Source organism: Chrysemys picta, chromosome 2 (genome assembly GCF_011386835.1).
Source record: "Chrysemys picta bellii isolate R12L10 chromosome 2, ASM1138683v2, whole genome shotgun sequence".
NCBI lineage: Eukaryota > Metazoa > Chordata > Testudines > Emydidae > Chrysemys > Chrysemys picta.
In genome coordinates this window covers 96,194,439-96,218,363 of record NC_088792.1, presented here as the reverse complement: position 1 = coordinate 96,218,363, position 23,925 = coordinate 96,194,439, and the positions used below count along the sequence as shown (strand labels likewise).

General features: G+C 40.0%; 1 protein-coding gene across 2 annotated transcripts in view; it reads right to left on the bottom strand.

Moving 5' to 3' along the window:
* POU6F2 (POU class 6 homeobox 2) overlaps positions 1 to 23,925 on the bottom strand; it is a 382,704-nt gene that overhangs the window by 40,174 nt on the left and 318,605 nt on the right. For both annotated transcript variants that reach the window (XM_065583813.1, XM_008169659.4), the window contains exon 6: positions 23,548 to 23,694. In XM_065583813.1, coding sequence (XP_065439885.1) covers positions 23,548 to 23,694 — 147 coding nt within the window. The remainder of the gene's footprint in view (positions 1 to 23,547; positions 23,695 to 23,925) is intronic.

The following is a 23,925-nucleotide window of genomic DNA, read 5'->3' as shown; positions in this document are numbered from 1 at the left end:
CTGGAATGCTGCACATGCAAAAAACAACCAGTTGCCTGCAAGTTTGTTCCTAGGGCACAATTGCTTATCTCACCTGGATTTGTTAAACCTGACCTGCGAAGGTAGGTAATCAACAAGTAGACTGATCAAACAAAGGACATTGGACACTCTTCAATTAGAGAGTTATGGATGGGACAATGAGCTCTTGCTCGAGATTACAGAGGTGACCACAAGTGGGTTTCTGGCACTATCCTTGCTTAGAAGGCACCTTATTCTGATGCCATTGCATTGATACCTGCTGTGATACACCTCTACCCCTATATAACGCAACCCGATATAACATGAATTTGGATATAACGCGGTAAAGCAGTGCTCCAGGGGGGCAGGGCTGCGCACTCCGGTGGATCAAAGCAAGTTCGATATAACGCGGTTTCACCTATAACGCGGTAAGATTTTTTTGGCTTCGGAGGACAGTGTTATATCGAGGTAGAGGTGTATGGCATTGCCACATCGAGCAGATTCAGGGTTTGCCCCCAAAACAAAGTGTCACAGCACTGGCTGTACCTGATCTTGCTGATCCAAATTCTGAAGTTCAGGACACTGCATTTCCTTTGATTCCTAGCAGAGAGGAACCATAACCGAATTGTTATCCAAAGCATCTATCCAAGTGTCTACTCCAGAACCTGAGTGACGCTCCCCTGTGCGCCAAAGGAAATCACCGAAGTGACTCAATCTGTAGTTTAAATAGTTGATAGGTAAGGCTGACGAATGGTACCGAGGCAGAATAATCTGCTCACTCTGTCAGGAATGCTCAGATAGCCTACGCTGACCTCCTTAGCTACAGCTGCAATTTATAATGTTAGGTTAGACATGTTTGGCAGGGGGCGGGGGGGGGGGGGGGAGACAACTCAATAAGGGGGGGAAGACTGTAATTTATGCAACGTAATTGTGCCTGTTCCATGCCTAATCACTAGAAGGCATCTCTATGTATCAAGATCCCTAGTAGTAGATCAGAAGAGTGTGGTGGAGCAAGAAGCAACACAGCAGCTGAATAAACAAGCAGGTTCCTTAGCAATCTGTCCATGTCTTAATTGGCAAGTTCCAGGGTCCAGGCATAAGAGATCTAGCAGTATCCACATCCCTTATCCTTCTTTGATTTGTGTCTTTATACCATAAGCCCTTCAGGTCAGGGATTGTCTCTTTTCGGTGTTTATACAGTGCCCAGCACAACGGGACCCCAAATCCTGACCAGGGCTTTTGGCACTACCATAATATAAATATGTACTACTACTACTGCTAATGCCTTGCAGCCAAAAGACTGGACTTGATTACCGCCATGAGAAAATCCAAGTCCTAGCAAACAGGGCATACTATAGCAGAAAACATGGAGACAAACTCTGGAAGCCAGAATCAGGAGTTGAGGAGAGGGCAGTGGCTTGCCCATTATTCTTGGAATTTTAAAATAAAATCTGGTATTGAGATGTTCAGTTAGCTGAACATGAAAAGACAGTGTTTTCAACAGCCAGTGCATTTTTTCAGATGCTGTTTTCATGCTTCCTGTTGTGACATTTCCTTTTTAATAACAATCATTAAGTTATTGCCACTATGTGTGGGGGGGGGGGGGGGAGAGGGGGAAGAGTTTTTGATGCTGCTAATTTATTGTTATCTCCAGTTGCCTCTTCCGGCTTGTCACCACATTTTCAGTGGGTGTGGAAGTGGATTGCGGGAGATCAAACAGCAGCTTGTTTTTGCAATGCTTGGGCTAAGCAGGTGTGTCAGCAGTGTACTACTTTGATTTTCTATATTATCCTTGTAGAAGTTGTTCTACAAGTGGCTTAATTTTCCTGTGAAAATTTGTTGAAACTAGAGCTGAAAACTCTTATTTAGTATATTTTGATTTTTATATATTGGTGTTTTTGTGCTTTAGAAAGGAGTTTTAAGCCTGATCTACACTGGCTATCTCTAGGGGTCAGAGGATATTTCATTCTTCAAATATATTCTAGTCTTGACCTCTCTACTAAGACAGATAACTTGGGTGCCAATTAGTAGCAAGTGTGTATTTTTTATTTGGGCACTTGTCCACACAGGAACTGGGCTGAAATCAGCACCTCAAGTTCATATCAAACACAAAACAACACCTTCAGAGGATAATAATGTTCAGCACAGCAAACCACGGTCAGATCTGAACCAATAAGCTCAAGGTGAAAGGATCACTAGCCCATCACTAAATCCTTGAGTCATCTAGTTTCAGCTTCCTCATTATCAATTTGAGCCACTATGTAAAATATTTACTGAAGAACATCTAGAAATAATTTTCAAGCTGGAAGTTTAAAGTGACATAAGCCAACAGACACAAGGGGGAAATCAGAATTAACCACAGTCAGTCTGAGGCAGGAACAGTGTCTGATATTACACTCAACTCTAAATTGGTAAATAAGAGTAAAACTGTTGGTCTTATTATTTAATAATAATTTATATAGTGATAGTATCCAAAAGCCCAAATCAAGATTGAAATAGATGCTGGGCAAACACACTGGAAGGCACTTTTCCCTTCCCAGAAGAGCTTACAATCTAAACAAGCTTAATCTTTTATAGCACATAAATGGCTTTAGGAACTGATATATAAATTGTTCAGAGGCATCACCACCCACCACTGAAACACAGCCACCTGTAGGGTGGAATTTGGCAGTTATAGCAAACCTATACAAGAGTTTTAGGAGAAAAAGGAAAATGAATATTTCATTCAATGGGAAATGGAAGGAGAATATAGGTAGGCTGAATGTAATTAACGGACCTGGAAAATGGCCACGACGTCAGGGTTATATACCCCAACATTTGCAAGGAGTGCCGCTTGAGAACAAGCGTGACAAAGCTTTCTTTTATAGCTCATTAGCAATACAGCACCTCCATTGGTTCCTCACAACATACTGCGGTACTGAGAGATGACTGTTACTTATGTTAGTACCTGCACATTCCTTAAAAATCACCTGTCCAAATATAAACCATACCAAACCTTGCTTTGCTTGTGAGATTTGACAGGACCACGGGACAAAGTGGTATGGCTGCAAAACAATCTTGAAAAAGAGTTATCTTTCTTGCTGAATTAAAAACCAGGATCGACCACTTACTTGCATAAGTAATGGATGCGTATCAGGTACTAGGTATGTACAGGATGTGCAATGGTGTGTTTACTCTGCTCTGCCAGTCACTTGCTGTTTGACGTGGGCAAGTCACTTAATTACTGTGCCTCAGTGTACCCATCTGTAAAAGAGTAATAATAATACTTCCCTACTTGAGAGGGGTATTCTGAGACTTATATAATGTTTGAGAAGTTGTTTGAGATTCTTCAATGAAAGGTTTTACACAATGGAAAGCATATAGTATATACAAGGTGACTATCTCAATGAAAGCATCCGAAACTAGTTCTTTGATTGAGTTTTAGCAGGAATAGTATATGTATCACATATCATAAGTGCAATAGCTAAAGTATACTCTCTCACATGTCATCAAATGCATCATTAATCCATTGCACATGAGCTGACGGGTAGAAGGGAAGAGAAGACCTTTTCTTTTCATAGCCTAACAGACTAAATAAAAATTCTGTTCTGGTCACCATCTGACAGAAGAGAGAAACCCCAAATCCCTGTTACAGTGTAGCATTATGTAATACTCTGGCTTAGTTCCTATGCTTATGTCAACTATTAATGGCTACCCTAGCAACTATAATGGAGCTCTTTTTTTCTATAGCTATAACTATTACTTACTACTCTCTTATGCTATAATAGTCTTTTAGCTCAGACGATAGCGATTTGTGGGTCTGGTGCTGAAAATCCAAAGTTCAAGCCCCACTGACTACCCTTGTGTCACTATATATTTGGTTTATAATTAGATACAAGTCCACCAGGGCTATTTGGCTCACTTATTTATAGACAAAAGGGTGTGCATGCTTAAACTCATACCAAAATAATTACTGTTACATCTCATAATTCATACTAAGAATGGGGAAGACACAACCTCCTCCTGAATTTTAGAAATGGGGGAGTAAGTGAACAAGCGGAGTTTACAATCTCCCCTGGGTAAGGGTGGCATGCAGCTGTGCTGTCCCAGTTGCAAGTAAGGGTTGGAATAGCAGCTCGGAGACAGTTTCCTCTCCAGTTCCCCCTTGCTACAGTGGTGAAGTCGGCTGCTATGGTTATAAACTGATATATTGAGGTTTTACTTTAATTATTTTAGTATGAGTCTAAACGCGCTTGTCTTTATCTGTAGCAGTAGCAGATACTTTGCCTTCCATGCTGGCTCGGTTCTTCATGTCAGCACATCTGGGGCAGCCTAGACACTCTGGGGACAAACCACTGTGTGTGTGTGTGTGTGTGTGTGTGTGTGTGTGTGTGTGTGTGTGAATTATGAGGTGTGAGGATGAGTGAAGTGCAAATTACCACAGTCCTACCTCATTGCAATTCATATACAGAACATTTTAATTATGGCTAAGAGTAGATTTCCATCTTCACAAGTCATGCAGTCTGCTCACTTCTAAGATACAGCAGGATGTATTAACGACTCTTAGAAAACTATCAATATTTCTGCCTGCTCAAAAACCAGCTCACAGTAAAATGCATTATGAGATGAGAGCTCTTTGATGCTTTGAATAAGTAAAGATACAGAAGTGTTGCCAATAAGTTTCAGGAAGAGGCTAGAGAGAAAAAAGGGCGATTAATTACCACCATAATACAGTATCCAAAAATAAATGTGTCAGTGAAGTTAGCAAGGAATATAAAAATAATTACCGCTAATAATTATGTTCATTGCTTTGTTTCAAGCCAGAATCCTCTGTCTTACTTCCTTCACTGAGGCGAAATAATATGCAAACATATTTGGCTCTAAAATGCAAGGTGGCCTTTTGTTTTCAAAATATGAGAAAAATAAAACTGGCCTAGACCTTAACAGCATGAGGCAGACTAAATAACTGAGATCCTAAAGAGTCTTTTACAACAGCCATTTCCTTATACTAACAGAGCCATGACTATGCTCCCCTTTAGCAGCAAACATCTACCAGAGAAATGTCATAGTTCAAGGAAACTGACAAGCCTCCAAGGGAAGAAGCCAGTATGTTGTTCCAGTCCAGTCCATTCTTACTGGACACACATCTATTTTGGGTCTACATGAAGTCATCAGGCCTATTTCTGATTTCACTTATACTAGATGTAAATCATGAGTAAATGCATTGACGTAAATGGAGTTAGACTGGGTAAAACTGATGTTGGTGAGATCAGAATCTTTTTCAATGTAGATAGAATACAATATAACATTATATCTCAGTCAATTATTCATGATCTCAGATCTCAATTTTTGCATGTGTTTTTTCATTATTTTTGAAGAGGAAGTCAAGTTTTGATCAAAAACATATTGGCCTTGATTTTCAAAAGCCAAAAGTAGGCCTTCTGTGATTTTTGCGCCCTCACTTAATTGTGTGAGCACTGAGACATCCAGCTACCTGCATGTGCCTGCAGATGAGATAGTTGGATGTTTGCATGTTGTGATCATCCATTGGTTATCTAAATGCCTAAAAATGTGACATAAAAATTGGAGCCCACTTCTCAGAATCAGGCCTATTTCTTTTGAAGAGTGAAGATCTCATTTTGTCTGTTTAAGTGCAACATGTAGTACATTGGTCTCCAAACACTTTACCTCGTGTCCTCCTTACCCCGTCTGTGCTCCCCCCCCCCCCCCAGAGCCAGGTTGCTCCAGAAGGGGAGGACATGGACAGAGGTAAGGGGGACAAGGGTGGGGACAGGACTGGGAGCAGAGCCTTGGCCGGGGGCTGAGGCCGGCAGCTGGGGCCCTGGGCATGAAGGCTGGGGCCCTGGGCGGGCAGCCAGGGCTGGGGCCAGGAGCAGAGCTGGGTGGCGCTCCCTCTCCGCCCTCCATGGGGGCTGGTCTAGGCCCCAGACGTGCTCCCCCGAATGTTCCTCCATGTCCCTTTGGGGAGCACACCCCACAGCTTGGGGACCTCTGATATAGTAGATTAATAAGGTAAGTGTTAAAATAAGATAAATCAACCAAATTGTAGGACTTTCTTCCACCACTACAGAAACAGCATTGCTGAGTCAATAATGTGCCCTTTTCCCCTTCAAAATATTAATGGCTACTTAGTGTCCAAAAATAGTGCTAATTTTTATAAGATTTTGCTTTTGCCTTGTCTTAAACTAAGTTTCAATTTCAACTGAAGTTTGAGGAATTTGGGGAGTCTCTCTCCTTTTCCTTATTATACTTGGTTAAATACTACTTGCATTATTCAGGTGAGCTGTCCCATTGAAGCCAAAGCTATGAGTTAAGTGAGTAGGATTTTGTCCTAAATGACTTTTAAATAAGTTGCTTTATTTGTTCACTGCTTTATTAGTATTATTATTTGTAATGTAGTAGCATGTAGGAGCCCCTGTAATGAACTAGGATCCCATTTAGAATAACCAATGACTGATCACAACACTTAAACATCCAGCTATCTCATCTGCAGGCACAATGACAGTTTCTGAAAGCCTTAATGAAGCTTCTGGATACTTCTGTTGGGGTTTCAACCTTTAGGGCCCACTCTTTCATTGCTTTATTAGTATTAGTATTTGTATTGTTGTAGCATGTAGGAGCAACTGTAATGAACTAGAATCCAATTGTTCAAGGTGCTGTACAAACACAGAACAAAGAGAGAGTCCCAAAGAGCTTACTGTCCAAGTACATTCCTTGAGTACCCAAAACATCCATTTACTTTAAGACTGATGTGAAGAGAATCACTGGTGCTCAAGAATGCAGGATACAGCCCCATATTTGAAGTTCACTGCCCAATAGGGAAATTTTTTTTAAATAAAATGTTCCATATCTGCTAGGGTTCCCAACCCCATTCCAGTCTACTATAAACAGCCATGTGAGTTTCTCATACATGACCTTATCTTGAGAGATGATGAGGAAGTACAACTATCACTGAAATCAATGGGATTAGGAGGTGCTGAGAACCCCAAATAGTAAAGTATTTCTCACATTAAAAGGGGAGACCATCTAACTCCAACCTGCATGAGATTCACCACCTGAGGTGCTCAGATCAGAAATGAAAGTTTAAAGAAGTGTAAACAACAAAGAACCTTGACAAAGAAATAGGGGTCTAAAAAAGAGAATGTTATCCAATATCCATTTGTTTATCACAATCAAGTTTTACGATTCAAAGCTGATTTATATATATTTTATGAAGAGCATAGATAGCCATTGTAGTGGCAAAATTAAATGTATTTTGAAACTTGTGTGTGACATTTATCTATCTGCTCTATCAGAAAAAAGTTGTCATATTCATTCAAACACATATTACTTTTTCAATTTCCTGCCAGTAATGTTTTTTTAATGTTCTTTAGGGCGAGACCACAGGATTTCTCATTTCTCACAACAAAGACCATAACTCATTAGAATTATGCTGATGAGTTTATCCCATAAAAATTGCATCACCCTTTTCATAGGTGAACAATCTGCACTCTTATCCATGACCAACATGGCTTTTATTTATTTATTTATTTAAAATACAAATGCAGGTAAAGAGAGCGAGGTGCAGCCTTTCAAACAATTCACACTCTCTTAGATATCTGTCTTCCCCTCCCCTTCTTCAGATGTTCATAAGACAAAATAGAAAGTCACAGTGCTTTTTTATCATGTTTGAGATTCTATTCTGAGCCACATGAGATAACTAAGGTAACAAAACAATTGAAACTCCTTATCTCCTGTCTCCCCTTCTGAAGGTTTGATTTTGATTGTAAATGCGTATAAACCAAATGCTTAAGAGTAAACCATATTGTTGTGTGCCAGGCAAGGTCAGGGGATCAGCGGGTATTAGTTGTTAGAGTTGAAGAAAATGCCTATTAGATTGAGTCAACTGAGGACAGGATACAGTTGCCAGGCAGAGGACATAATGGGGGAGATTTTCAGAGGCACAAACTGCAGTTTGGCACCCAAGTCAGTGGGAATTGGATGCTTAACTCCTTAGGTCCTATTGAAAATCCCAGCCCTACTTATTAAAATGATACCGTAGTAAGAGCCTGATCCAATGTCCTATGAAGTCAATGTGAGTCCTTCCACTGACATCAAAGAGTACTGGACCATGTCCTATGTCTTAGCAAAAAGGCCACATCATTCGTTAAAATTTTTCTGAATGGCTATTAATACTGTAATGTATAATAATGTAAGATTAAGGGCCAAACTCTCTGCTGGTATAAATGAGTGGAGTTCTATTGACCTCATTCATTTACACAAGCAGAGAATTTGGCCCTAAGATACGGGATGCATCTTCCGTCCTGCCATAAATGACAAGAAATGTAATAAAATGATTTGTTCCATCTTCTTCAGGTATTGGTAATACTTGTGGCGTTTGAACTTCAAAAGACTGGCCAATTTGGCTCAGACGAGAATCTGCTTATTGGAATGTAAACTCCTTGGTGTATTTTATTGGGATGAAATTTTATGTGCCAAGGCTCTCCCATGAAATTTCTAGTACTTGCTGATTTCAACTCTGCTGGAAATACAGTGAAACCAGCCCTTTCCAAAATTTCATTATTTACCCCTTCTTGTTCTATCTAAAACAAGAGCAGAGATGCGCAGAAATTTAAAAGGTGATCTACAAAAATAAAGGATTGTGCCCTTTTCTGTTTCTTCATGTTTGGCCTCAATTTTTTATTTTAAATGCTGACTTGTTTTTAACCACAGAAATCTCAGGAATATCAAGTCTTGAGTTCTCTATTTTACTAATGATCTTCTTTGAAGACCAGATAATGGGTGGAACAATTTCTCAGACCTTAAGTGCAGGGTCAGAGGTGTTGAATCTTGAGCAGAAAGAACTTTCCCCATAGTTGCTTACAGGGGCGGCTCTACGTTTTTTGCTGCCCCAAGCACGGCAGGCAGGCTGCTTTCGGCGGTGCGCCTGCGGGCGATCCGCTGGTCATGCCGATTCGGCGGCATGCCTGCAGGAGGTCCGCCGGTGCCATGCCATCGGCGTCGCCGGTGCCATGCCATCGGCGTCCCCGCTGCTGAATTGCCGCCAAAGCCGCGGGACCGGCGGACCTCCTGCAGGCGTGCCGCCGAAAGCCGCCTGCCTGCCGCCCTCCCAGCGACCAGCAGGCTGACCCCCACGGCTTGCCGCCCCAGGCACTCGCTTGCTGCGCTGGTGCCTGGAGCCGCCCCTGGTTGCTTATCCAGGTGTTTGAGATAAGTAGGCATTAACAAAATTACACCAAATCCAAAGAGAATCCATCATTTTTAAAAGTCTGAATAAGTATCACTCCACTTTTTAGTTGCTCAGCTTTCAGTTCCTTGGTACTTTGGATATTGTAATCTTGCTAGTGCTCTAGTCATCCATACAGACTTTCAGGAAGAATGGAGTGGACAAGGAGTACAATTCTCAAAAAAATCTGAATGACTTACAAGCCTAAGGATAAACTTTTCAAAAGCATCCAAGTCGCATTTAAAAAAATGACTTCAGCACTAAATCCAAAGTAATTTTCAAAATTAGGCCTTAGGCTTCCCAAGTCACGTAGGCCCTTTTAAAAAAATGTTACTCATGATGTGAATTTCTATGTGTTAACAAAAAGCAGATTTATTTCTTTATTTAAGCACTTAGGCCTTCTTTATTCATCAGCAAAACACCTTTTTTCCCTTTGCAAGTCACTGCTAAAACAAAATAAACCCCCTCACATCTCAAGAAAGGTTCATGAGGGTGCAACTTCTGTTCAACTTATGGACAAAACCAAACCTGTTTGCTCACCATTATCTAATATACTTATAAACATGAAACAGTGATTCTTCCGTTAAATGACTTCAACTTGGCTGGTAATATCTTGACACATTTCCCTGGGAAAGATATAACTTAAAATGCTCTTAATATTTAATTTTGTTGATATTATTTTAAATGCTCAGGAATGATTCTAGACTGAAGATTTATAAGAAAGAATCCCTAACCATCTCTTGGAAGTCAAATTTCCATGTTCTGTACAAACTCAGTGAGAGAAATTGCCTTCTTGACATGATGCTCATTTATCCTCTGTATTCTTTGAGGGCTCCTTTTGCATCATTTTCTGGATAGTATAATGCCAATTTAAACATTTTTACCTTTATGTGGCTGCCAAAGACTATAGTGATTTAGTGAATCAGGCATTCATCATTCATGTTTGCTCTGTCTTTTCACTGCATATGATTTTTAAGGAGAAATAAAAGGCAGGAGGGAGCTCTGGGTGCTACTTTCCACAATAAATGCTATTTACCAGCTACCCTTTCCATCGATGGATCTGGTTATAAGAATTTGAGCTTGACTCAATAATATTTCACCTATGTTTTCACCTGTATTCAGAAAAAAGGGAATTATTGTAGTACATTTACTCATGTGATTTTGTTTCAGAAATACTGGACACACTATACTGTTGAGTAAGAATTTTCCCATAGGGACAACTCTATCTTTTATTCCTGTATATGATAGACAGAAATAAAACCTTGTTTACGAACAACATATATTGTGTAGTAGCCTAAGCATCAGATTTGACATAATTAGACTAGAACTGGTCAAAAAGCAGGTTAAATTTTTGCAAAAATGTTGTCCTTTTTTTGAAAATTTGACCAAAAAAATTTGGCCAGAATTGCAAATTCTGAAAATTTTCAGTGAGCCCTAAATTAGATTCCCCCAAAGACACAGGTTCCAATCCTGGTAGGGTTTTCATCATCTATCTAATGCTGATAAACTGAGTACCATATGCCTTATGCTGTGTGGCTCTTTAAGAAGAAATCTTAAAGACAAAATGTGGTGTGTTGTATATGGATATTAAAGATACATTAATATTTTTCATAAAGGGTTTGCTCTGATGACTGACCAAAATTTCTCTTCTCACCATCCTATGTGCTGCTATTCTCCATCCAAAATGAGAAAGTTGATGCAAAACATGAAAAAGTAGATGAGAAACAGAAGACAGTATGTGGGTGTGCATGCAGATATCCCTTAAGATTTTCACCGCAACAAGGCATATTGCAATGAATCTTGCTTTAAAGAATGTCCACAAAAATGACATTTGTTTATGAGAATTTATATTACTTTGTTTATAGCAGCACTAGTCAATTCTTCTCTATTTATATCAACCCCACCCATATATGTATACTTATATCTACATGCACACAAAAAATATACATACATACATATAAAATGTATACATATACATGAATGTGTAGATATGAATGTACATAATACAGAGATGAAGTGAGAGTATGTGTGTGTTTATACAAACACGCACAGACACAAATATATGTGAAGGGGAGGGGTCATCTGCAGGTGTGATCATACTGTGGAAAATGTTTTGCTGGACAAGATAGACTAACCACAAATATATAAGGTTTCTTTGTAAATTACAATAATCGTGTGAGAGATTATAAATATAAAACAAATAGCATGAATAGAATTAAAATGCACAGTTCACTATTTTAAAATGCTATGAGATCAAATTTAAAATACTAAAAATTGAAACATCAAGTCAAAATTTTGGAGAGGATACAGAATTTGATGTTAATAAATATGAGAGGCTAACAGAGTACAAGTCAGAGCAAGCATGCTGTGGGCAGGAGCTGTGCAATCTTCCTCAAACAGTTTTGCTAATAAACCTCAATTTTCCTGACCAGTTAAGTATTCCAGTCCTGGTTCTCTTGTTCAGAGACTACCAATCGTACCAAATTGTGTGGTGGTTTCCAGCAGTGAAAGGATAGTGCCTTAACTCATTGCACCAGCTATCTAGCTGTTTATAGACACACATTTATTAATATTTAGATTTGTGTCTGTGGGCAATCAAGCCATTATTAAACTGTGTAACTGTTTTTCCAATGGATAACCTGTAAATAATTCCCAAACTGTAGTTAAAACTACTTGAGATAATTTCGCTGTGTTTTTGTCTTTCTCACAGCATTGTGGAGGCACAGTTAGAGTAAAAGGACTAGGAAGGGGAACATTAGGAGATAATTTAGGAAGGTTTTGTTCACCACAACTAGCGGTTCATGCCCAGTGCAGATAAAAGCTAAAAGGACCGTCTCCTTAAGGTAAATGAGGCTGGGATTTTGCTAGTGGACCTTGTGTCTGTAAGGAGAAAGTGGGGGACCTGATGTGTTTGCAGATCAAGGTCCTGCTTGGCACAGTCTACTCGCTTTGTGGCAGGAGAAGGATGAGAGGATTCAGAAGGCAGCTGAGCCCTAGCAGTTGTTGTGTTTAATGTGCAGTGCTGTGTGCATTGGATGGCCTGTGATATACAGGAGGTCAGACTGAAAAAAATCTGGTGGTCTCTTCTGGCCTTAAACTCTATGATTTTATGAAGAGGGTCTAGCCTGAGTTAATGGTTCTATGGTGGGACTCGTTTAACTCTGCAATGGACCCAGCTAAGTGCCTGGTATGTGAGAGGAGATGGGCATATAGCACTCCTCACTATTGGTAAGTTATAAAGTTTATAAAGACACAGGACTCAACCCCTGTGTCTATCTTTCATTCACCTGAGTGTCCTGATCAATGCAGTGTTTCTTACTGGCCCCTGAAACTGACCCTGAAAGCTAGATAACAGGTATGTGTGTGAGTGCATATAGGTTATGTTACCGCTTAGGGAAAACTTGAAGGCAGGGGCTGAAGTGGGGAGGATGGTAGAGAGAGGAAGTGGATCAGGCCTGGATTAACCAGTGTGTACTTGGTGCACTTTTCATCTCCATGATCCCCTCCCCAAACCACGGAGGGGGAATGCTGTCTATCTGCCCCACTCCCAAAAAAGCAACAAGAAACAACCCAGGCCAGGAAGTGGGTGGGGAGATCCTGCCTGCATGCTGTGGTGGGAGCCCATGGACTGGAGCAGGGTGCCCGGCCACCCCTGCAGGATTGGAGCTGTGCCAGGGTGAGTGTACTGTAGGCTTACACTCCAACTTTCCCTCCACCCAGGGCCTTCCACTCCTGGGGGCAAGGAAGACGGGAGGGCCCCCAATTGCCAATGTGCAGAGAACCCTAAAATTCTTTAATCTGGCACCGATCAGCATGTTTTGGAACCCCAAATGTCACTGAGAAATACTTTAGCAGAAGGCTGGGTAGCCATTCATCTTTATTTAAATGTGCACAAGGCTTTAAAGAAGGAACTAACAAAAGCAAAGACAGAAAAGATTAAAGAAAGGGTTACAAGTAATCAAAGTAATAAAGTGACCGAGTGGGAGAGAAGAGGAGAAACTTGGAATGAAAGCAAGGAAGAGGATATATAAGTTGATGGGATCTGTCTGATGGTACTAACATAGGGTTGCCAACCCTCCTGGATTGTCCAGGAGTCTCCAGGAATTAAAGATTAATCTTTAATTAAAGTTTATGTCATGTAATGAAACCTCCAGGAATACATCCCACCTAAATTGGCAACCCTACGCTAACACCATATGCCAAATGGGTGCTGCTTCTTGCTTTGGACCCACACTATTGCATTATGTGAGTCTGATATCACCTGCTTCTCACTGTCCATCTAGCAATCCATTGCATCAAATAAGCTGCGTCATGGCTTAATATACGTATCCTGCAAGGATTGGGGAGAGAGGATCGGGCCTCTGGAGACTCTGACTAACAAGTTAAAATTAAACTTTTTTTTTCCAGTTGGGCTGCAATGACCTGTTTATACAATTTCTTTCTTAATAGCTAGCTATTTTTTTGAACATTATAACTTGTACCTGGCTCTCTCGTCTCTCGCTAGAACTGTCTCCCTGATGTTCCAATCACTCTCTGATCTATTTTTCTTTTCTTATCTGTTGGATGGATGCTAATATGACACATCCCACCTCTAAAACAAACCATTTATTTTGAAAGTTGGCTGTCAGAGTATTTGAAGCATCAAAAATGAAAATGAATGTTTATTTGGCTACTGGGTGCGTCATGTCTTGGTATTAAATTATTTCTTGAGAAGTGGATTTTTAAACTGGGAGGATGTGTGTATTGTTTCCTTAAATATGCAGCAGGAAGCCATGCAGGAGGGATAACTGGACAAGGTTCTGTGTAGAATGTCCACAGTGAAGCAGAGAGAGCAGTTTAAGGGATTCTACTGTTTTCTTTATTTTAATAAAATCCATGTTGTGTCTAAAGAAAAACTCTTTCTGTGATTCTTTGCCACTGTCATATGACCATTCATTCATTTTCTATAAGAACTATCTATCCTAGATGTAATATTTATTTAAATTAATGCATAAAATGCAAATTTCAGTGAAAAGGTCCTTTAAAAATTCGATATCTTGAATAGCATCAGCAAAGGTATTTTTAAACCTATTTTTGGTACATACTCAGTTTGCATACACATGCACACAAAACTCCCTTTGCTACCAATGACTATTATGTTTTCCTACCAAAGAAAAGACAAACGCTTACTCTTTCAGGGTGAGGGCCGCCCAGAGGATTCAGGGGACCTGGGGTCTTCGGCGGTGGGTCCCGGGACAGAAGGACCCCCCCGCCATCGAATTGCCGCTGAAGACCCGGAGCGGAAGAAGCTCCGGGGGCCCGGGCCCTGCGAGAGTTTTCCGGGGCCCCCGGAGCGAGTGAAGGACCCCGCTCAAGGGGCCCCGAAAAACTCTCGTGGGGGCCCCTGCGGGGCCCGGGGCCTGGGGCAAATTGCCCCACTTGCCCACCCCTCTGGGCGGCCCTGTTCAGGGTCTGATCCAATGCCCACTTAAGTACAGAGCAACCAGGATGACTTCAGCTTTTTCTGCTTGAATGTTCTGTACAACTTTTGACAGAAGTGGAAAAGTGAAAAGGCGTAGAGGAATTTTCTGGGCCATTTCTGGATCTATGGTCAGAGCTCACAAATCCTTCCTATTGAAGAAGAATTCCTGTCGTGGTGTTTCATTTAGAAGTCAATAGGTCCATAACTAGGGTCGCCAGGTGCTGAGTTATCACTACAAATGCTACATAACGAAAATTCAGTTCTCCCTGCCTACCATGATGTGACTCAGCCAACTGCTGCTCCAGTTTTCCTCTCCTTTAACAGGAAGAGCTTTCAGGGATGAAAGTTTTTTCTCTTCCAAGTTCATCAGTTGGGCTGCTTTTCTGTGGAGCCAAGATTTCATTCTCCCTTGACTGTAATATATACCATTGCTGTTGTGTTCTCTGTCACTATCAGGGTTTGCCTGTTTTGTGTCTCATCCTTTTTGTTTTCAAGTGCCAGTGAAATGTTCACAAACACTAGTCAATTTATGCTCTATGCCTCCTTGAATAATCACTGACTCTGAGTCACTCTATCACATAAGCATTTCCTCTTGCAATATGCATGTGTCCATGGCTTATACTTTCCTCTTCATCTTTTTCGGGTGTAAGACTTCCTTGAACATTATAGGGGCAGCCACCTCTGAAAGGCTGAGCTGATGTGCCACACTTCAAGTGATTTTGCATGTTATGGGGTGGACACAAAGAGACCTGAATTCCCAGGAGTCTCACTGTGATCTTTGAACTGACCTCTGAATATGACTTTGGTGATCTCAGAACCATCTGAATGGTTGATATGGGTTTGGCATGTCTTTCCCTAAATATGAAAATGTTCTCTTTTACCATACTTATCACCCCAAATAGATTGTTCTTTGAGATATGTCTGTGTTCCCAGTACTGATAGGAACGGGGCGGCTCCAGGCACCAGCGCAGCAAGCGCATGCATGGGGCCGCAAGCTATGGGGGGGTGGCGTGCCGGTCGCCTGTGGGAGGTCCACCGGTCCCGCGGCTTCCGTGGCAATTTGGCAGTGGGTATGCCGAAGGCGCGCGACTGGTAGATCAAAACGCCACTGAATCCTCGTGACCAGCGGACCGCCCGCAGGCATGCCACTGAAGGCTGCCTGACTGCCATGCTTGGGGCAGCAAAAAACATAGAGCCGCCCCTGGATAGGAAAGTCAAGCAGGTAGCCGGTCTCGTAAGATGTGTATTAAGGAAATGTAAAGGGCACTTCAGGATAAGAATATATAAATAGTGACTACTTTCATGTCAATAGAGGTCTCCATATGCACCTTTACCATCCTTTGTAAATCTATTTAGAGATTTGACCCGAGGCCCAGTACTGCTCTGACTCCTCCATATCTTTTGGGCCTTCACAACATTATTGAGTAGGTTGCAAGTAAATTCTCTTCCAACGGTATTCCCTCTGTAGCTCCTAATTTGCAGTATGTGTGATTTAGCTTCCCATATCAGCTCCTTCTTTTTAGCCTGCTTTGAGAGCGAGAAGAATCTGCTCTGGGAAATATGTTTGCATTCACCTCAGTGTCTGATCTGATCTATATGTAACACCCACTTCTCTGAGGTTTTGGAGCAAAGAGTTGCAGCCTCCTCTTTAAAGCAGACCTCTTCCGCAGAGTGAATTGGTATCCAAACATGCTAAGTTGTGGTGGTGGTGGGATGCTTATTTGGATAGTGCCCTTCTGAATTTTTCTTCCCTTTTCTGAATTTTTTTTCTTTTCCTGTGAGGAAGTTAGAATCTTTTCCTTGAAATATGGGATATCTGTGAATCTGAAATGTCTTTCTGTTTCTATTGGCTTATCTGAAATTGTTCCTTTGTTTTGAGGATGGTAATTTTTTTTTCAAACTAAATTTTAATGATGCGGAAGTCCAAAGTAGACTGGCCAGATACACAGCTGGTGTAAATTGGCATAGCCCCATTGACTTCAAGCTAAGGATCTTGCCCATATATATTAACATTTCTACCATTTCCTGCTCTGTATTCTTTCAAAATTGAGGCAAGATAACAGTAAAAAAACCCAGCAAACACATAATTCCATAAACAAACAAATATTCCTTTAACATACAAATTCACTAGGGAGATAATGAATCAAACAGCTCCTTTCATTGCATAGCTGTGGGGAGGAGAAGCCAATGGAGCAATTCTTTCCTTTCTGTTGACTTTTCTTAACAGGATGTGCCTCTTTTCTGCCCGAAAACACACTCAGAGAAAGATACTGACCCCTTTCTTCCCCCCCACACCTGTAATATCCAAGAGTTGTAAATCCGCAGTCCAGTCAAATTTGGAGGGAAAAAAAAGAGTGTGACCAATGGCAGCTCCAGTCTGCCAATCTGAAGGTCTTTTGACATAGAGTATTCTGGCATTGGGCTCCCCAAGGAATGGCCCTAAGTCCTAATGATAGCACAATGTTCACCAGTGCAAATCAGCCAGTGGTAATGGTAATCTAGACAAGGCTGCCAGTGTTTTAATCCCCATTGTTTAGATGGCTGTGAGCAGTGTTAGATGACATGGTGGTTAAAACATTGGTGGCTAGCAGACATGAATGTTCCCATCTTTGCTACCAGCTGTGCAGCTCCAGTGGTGGTAGCCATGGTGGGAAATTTTAAGAAAAAAGTCTAGTGTGGACACACTGGTAGATATGGAGAGTGGTGTGAACTGCAAGGCCTCAGAGGCAGCTCTGACAGGCATTGTACCTCACACAGGCACTGTGGCTCCAGAACTCCCTGTAGGGTAACAAATATACGTCCTCTGTTAAACCCCATAAGGAAATGGAGCATGTGCTCACTCCCCTCCACAGCCAACCAGTTCTGCTGGCTGGTGCAGAATAGAAGCTGGGCCATGGCATAGCTTCTTCCAAACTTCCTTGAGATAGCTAGTGATACGAAAAGTGCTAGCACTGCATAGTCCTTGCACTGATGTAAGCACGAGGACTATCATTTTCACCAGGCCCTTGCACATCTGCTCACTGGCTGGTTGTATCATACTCTAAAGGTAAGAGAATGAAAAATCCTTTGTATCGTTTGTCAGGCATGAACGAGATGAACAAAAAAAATATTGTTTACCAAGAAAAAGATATGCATTAGTCATTCAAGTTTTGTCTACTCACAGATGTTAAGTTACATTATTTTAATTTAATTTTAAACCAGTTTAAACTGCTGTGTGGACTCTCTTATTTCGATTTAAGAGTGGCTTATTACACTTTAGCTTTATCAACGTAAATCAACCCAAAATAAAACTGATTTAAACCAAAATAAGAATGTCCACTAGGACTTTTGCACCAGTTTAACTAAACTGGTTTGAAATCACACTTCATATTAAGTTGGTGCAACTTCTTTGCATAGACAGGATCTACAGTTTAGAGGCATTCATAGGGCATATATCTAGAACAGGAATAAAATGCTGCAATTACCCTGTAGCATATCTTGCTGCAGATATTGCATTCTTCAAAAGAAGGGCATTATATGGTTTTACAGAAATAGAACAATTATAACATTGTGTCTTATAATTTATAATCCAGTTTTGGACTAAATAGATTAATTTGATGCCTCTAGTATCCTCAAACTTTTAAGAAGACAAGAGAGCCATCAAAAATGTCACTTGATAACTTAGGTTATAGGCAAGTGCTTGCCACACCAAGGAAAAGAAGAGTTACAAAAGATCATGAAAATAACACAAATACATAAAAAGTGGCTGCACTGAGAGAGATTTCTTTTTGAATGGGAGATACTTTAGTATTTAGAAAATCAATCCTACCCTGGAATCCTGTCCCCAGTTTTTATTGCTCATGGAATATTACATTGTACCATATACGGCACAGGGTGACGAAAATTCCCCAGCTTATTTAATTGTGACTCTTCAATGAATTTGAAAGGGAATGCTTTATTTCCATTTCTTTAATTTATTACGTTTTTAGCTTATGAAGTATTTTATTTTATTAACCCTTGTATCTGAGAGCTGATGCTTAAAAAAAAAAAAAAAAGGGCCCTTGGCTGTATTGTGAAGGCCTGGAACTGAATAATGCACTTTAATAATGAGGGATAGAGCTATGGCTTTCGCTGATGGCTGTGACCGGCTTTGTGACCTGATTATGTCGTAGAGTGTCAGCAGCTGAGACACTACAAAAGCGAGCGCATCCCATCAAATCTATCTCCATTGTAATCACTCTCACTGCTGAGAGCCTTGTTAGGAGCAGAGAATCCATCAGGCCTCATTAGCACCATTTACTATCAAGAAGCTCAAAGAGCAAATGTGTGCCCTCTCATCAGAATAATGAGAACCAAAGTACATCTATTATCGAATTGGATCAACAATGCCACTCTCTCTGTTTAGTTTTGCAAACTAATTGCAGATTAAAAAGCTGTACAGATAGTTATGTATGATAATCTCTGTGGACTGAGCCCAAGGTTCTCTGTATGTGGAAGGTTTTCATATCCAGGGAGTTAGGCAAATGTTCAATGTAGATTGAGTTCTTTAGATGGTATTCTTAGATGATACTGATATCATTCTTTAAATCCACTGTATAATTAACATGTTCATTATTCATGTATATTAACACTGACATTATTTTCACATTAATGTCAAAAAAGGAAAATTAGGTGGTTTTGTTCTCTCCTCATCACAACACAGTTTTCTAAAGGTATTAGATTTCACTTTTTTAACATGCTATGTTCTTCCACTCTCTGGTGTCATTTCTATTTTACAATCCCTCAGGTTGACAAAATGAGTATATTTCTTCTTAAAAAGCTCTTGCCCTTATTATAAAATGACTGAACTTCCTAAGCTACATTTCACCCTCACTTCAAACCCATGTAAACCCTGCTGAAGTCAACAGGATTGCATGAGTGTAATTGAGGGTAGAATATGGCTGTATATTTTAGTCAAGTAGAAAACTGGGCTGGGGGTAGCCTTTGTAGTAACCATCACCATAAAGCATGCTTTCGAATCTGTAGTGATTTAAAAGCTAGGGATTCAATGGGCATTACTTCCTTCCAAAATATTAATACCAACAGCTAAAACATAAAATGTCTATGCTTTCTTCTACATGCAATAGAGTAATAAAAATATTCTATTTTTCTGCATCTGAAATAATTCCAAGTGCAAAAGTGGTGCCAGAAGCCCAGCGCTGTTGTACAAATAGACTTCTTAACTTTGAAGACAGAGTAACCTAATTTGCCTGTGAATATAGACAATTAACATAGACTTTTCCACTTACACTATAACAAACTAATCAGGTGATGTAAATTTGTTATCCAAATGATAAGATCTCTTCTGATATCTTGGTTGTGAAAAACTCAGGCTTCTCAAATGAGTAGTAGTGACATAAGAAAAGAAATCATACCATCATTTTTAAAGTCCAAAATTAAATCAATACAAATTTGCTACATAAAATGTTGTCACACTTGTATAATCTGGACACTCTGAACATAAAAATGGTTGGAGTTGAAGGTCAAGTCATATGTCACCCAAAAGGTAATTTCCCCTAGATTTGCAATAGGATCTCAGATTTGACCTATACTATGTCACTGTGTTACAAGGGATTAAGGATCACCATATATTTAGCCAACAGACAGACAATTATACAAGACCTAAATCTTAAAAATACAAAAAAAGAAGGGGTCTACAATTACTATGTTTGCACATACAAATGGTAAATCACCTGAACCTAACTTTCCAGAGATGACTAGTGATTTGTGGTTCCAAACTTGAGATTCTTTGAAGGAGCCTGATTTTCAGAGGGCAAGTGCTCAGGACTTTCTGAAAGTCAGACCCTCTTAAAGGGTCTCAGGTTGAGCACTCAAAAAAGCAGAGGTACCCAAACCCACTACTCACTTATGGATTAAGTTTTAAAAGTCAGACCCACCATTTTTGCTGCTTTGCTAGAATTGTATTAATTGGTAAGGGCAGACTCAACAGGACTCCTCGGTCTAAAATGCTATATGTCTGTTACATGGACGGATAGCTTCAGAAGCATGCTATGAGCAATAGACTATTATAGAGATGGCTGCTATAGAAAACACTTCTTATTTTTATTATCATTATTATTATTTATTTACATTGTGATAGTGCCTGGGAGCCCCGGCCATGAGCCAAATCCCTATTGTGCTAAGCACTCACAGACACATAACAAAAAGACAGTCCCTGCCCCAAAAAGCTGAATAGACAGAAATACACTATACTTTTATTTAACAATAGAGAAAAAGACTCTTTTTCTGAGCCCCCCTCTTTCTCTGAAACCTGTGGAATTATTAAATTTTACTTTACCTGTAGACTAACTAGCAGTACCCTGGCCCAATTGACTATAGTTTCATTCATTGGTATATTCATAATACTAATTCATTAAGCACCCGACTTACGTATATATTTCACTTACATGTTTTCTGGAGAGAATAAGTAAGAAAAAACTACTGAAAAACTGACATGGATGTATATCTTCAACTCTTACAATTTACATCTTAGGAGCCAAGTGTCTCTTGTGAGAGAAGGATATGCACTATTTCTGGAGCACAGATATAAAGAAGCAGGCCTTCTAGATGGAGGTGATCTGACTATGAATTATAGGTATTATAACCAACTTTTCTTCCATACCAATACCCCATGCCTCCAGAAATCTTAATAGGCTTTTGAGAGCCTCCATTTAAAGCTGGCTGCATAAAATGATCCTTTGATGAAAAGGGATTGAAACAAGGGTTAAAGTAGACATTGAAAGGTTATTGTAGAGGGCACATTGTTCATACAATCCTCCTTTAATATGTGTGGTGTGCACCTGCGATAAGATGATTCATTAGATAAGGCCTCACTTTGACAAGCTCCATCGTTCAACCCTCGGGGTAGTGATGGAACAATTCTGCACCCACCCAGTAAATATAACAAGGTCAGCATTTTTTCTGGGACTTAGATGGGGAGACTGAAGCTCAGGATGCATCTTTGTTTATGTTTTATGTAAAAAAAAAAATCCCTATAAAGTTTGAGGATACCGTTTTTGTTTTGTTTTACTGATCAGAAAAAAAATGTAACCTTTGTCTCTAGGAAAAAAACTCAGTGACATAAAATTATGAGGAAGAAAAGAAGAACTTACAATTTATGCTTTTTTGAATTGTAAGTCAAGAACTGTAGGATGAAACTTTATAATCACTGATATCCAGGGCTGTACCAGTCCATCAAACATCTACTGAAGTGTCTGGAATCCGCTTGAATTTTTCATTGTAGTAGTATCTCTTCTAATAACAGGTTTGTTTTTTGGTATTGAGTACCAAGTTAGCAGTAGTAATCTTAAACTATATTATTACACTTATTATAATGATTCTATTATAATACTATTTGCCGTGAAACAAATAGTCACATTACTTTTGTTACTGACAGATGAGTGGATAAAGCCAGTCAATGATCATGATTCAGGAAGGTACTTAAGAACATGAAGTCAATGAGATCACTCATGTGCTTAAAGTTAGGTGCATACCTTTCTGAACTGGGGCCATATTGCAGGACCAGAATGATATCAGCTTCAGTTAAGACAAATAAGCAACTCTGTAAATAAGCATGATATGATGAAACTTCCCTTTTAGACATCTCAAAAATGTACAAATTATTGTGTTTAAAACACAGTATTAAAAGGCTTTTAAAAGACAACAGAGCCTCTTGAATTTGCAGTAATGACTGGCAGATCCATTACAGGTTGCTAAATTTTGTGCTTTAATAAACAGTGAGCAAATAATCATATTAAATCAAAGATACTGTATTACAAAATATGCTTTGTTTCAGAGTAGCAGCCGTGTTAGTCTGTATCCGCAAAAAGAACAGGAGTACTTGTGGCACCTTAGAGACTAACAAATTTATTAGAGCATAAGCTTTTGTGGACTACAGCCCACTTCTTCGGATGCATATAGAGTGGAACATATATTGAGGAGATATATATACACACATACAGAGAGCATGAACAGGTGGGAGTTGTCTTACCAACTCTGAGAGGCCAATTAAGTAAGAGAAAAAAACTTTTGAAGTGATAATCAAGATAGCCCAATACAGACAGTTTGATAAGAAGTGTGAGAATACTTACAGGGGAAGATAGATTCAATGTTTGTAATGGCTCAGCCATTCCCAGTCCTTATTCAATCCTGAGTTGATTGTATCTAGTTTGCATATCAATTCCAGCTCAGCAGTCTCTCATTGGAGTCTGTTTTTGAAGTTTTTCTGTTGTAAGATAGCCACCCGCAGGTCTGTCATTGAATGGCCAGACAGGTTAAAGTGTTCTCCCACTGGTTTTTGAGTATTATGATTCCTGATGTCAGATTTGTGTCCATTAATTCTTTTGCGTAGATTTATTTTGACTAGTGTGGTATATTTTATGAACGCTTTGTTGCATACTAATAAATGGTATAGTTTATAAAAATAATGCAGCCTTGGTACTATAAGACTTCAGTGTAGATTTCTGTTATTAAATCTGTGCTTAGAAATGGGGAGTGACTGCTGGCTTTTTGGTGAGAATTATCAGGTTCTTGAATTAGCAAAGTGAGACGCAGCAACAATCTGCACACTTAAAATACCACATTGTTACATTCTTGTAATCTTTTCCCAAGACTGTATTAGAAAAGCAAAAGCGAAACCATTTGCAGTTTAAAAAACAAATTCCCCATTCTAACACCACCCCGCCCCCCAGTCCTAAACATTTCCATTTCTTACCTTTCCTGGTCAACATTATTTATTTAGCCTCAATATGGGCACTTACAAATTGCTGTCATGCAAAAGAAATTCATTTTTATCCAAAGCTCAATCTGCCAGAAGAATTCACCGTTTTCTCCGTCTTCCACTCACCTGTCCTTGTGCATTAGTGACTAGTTGACCTGTGACCCCCTGCAGACTGGAGAGTGCATTGCCAAAGGCCTGTGAGCCGGCTATCGAGCCCATGGCTGCTGCTGCTGCAGCCGCTGCTGCTTGACTTGCCAGTGGATTATTAACCAGCTGAAAAAAGAAAAAAAAAAAAAAAGAAAAAAAGATCCCGGTAAAACCACTGATGAGCGAGGAAGCACACAAAACACAGCGCTAAATGAATATATAAATGCTACAGTACTAACATAGGGGAATCCCCCAGTTTATCCCTAGAGCTTAAGCACTTCTTCAGAGAGGTTTTTATTTCTGATGCACGGGTCCCTTTGACTGTGAATGTATCTAAGAATCTCAGAGGAAATTCCA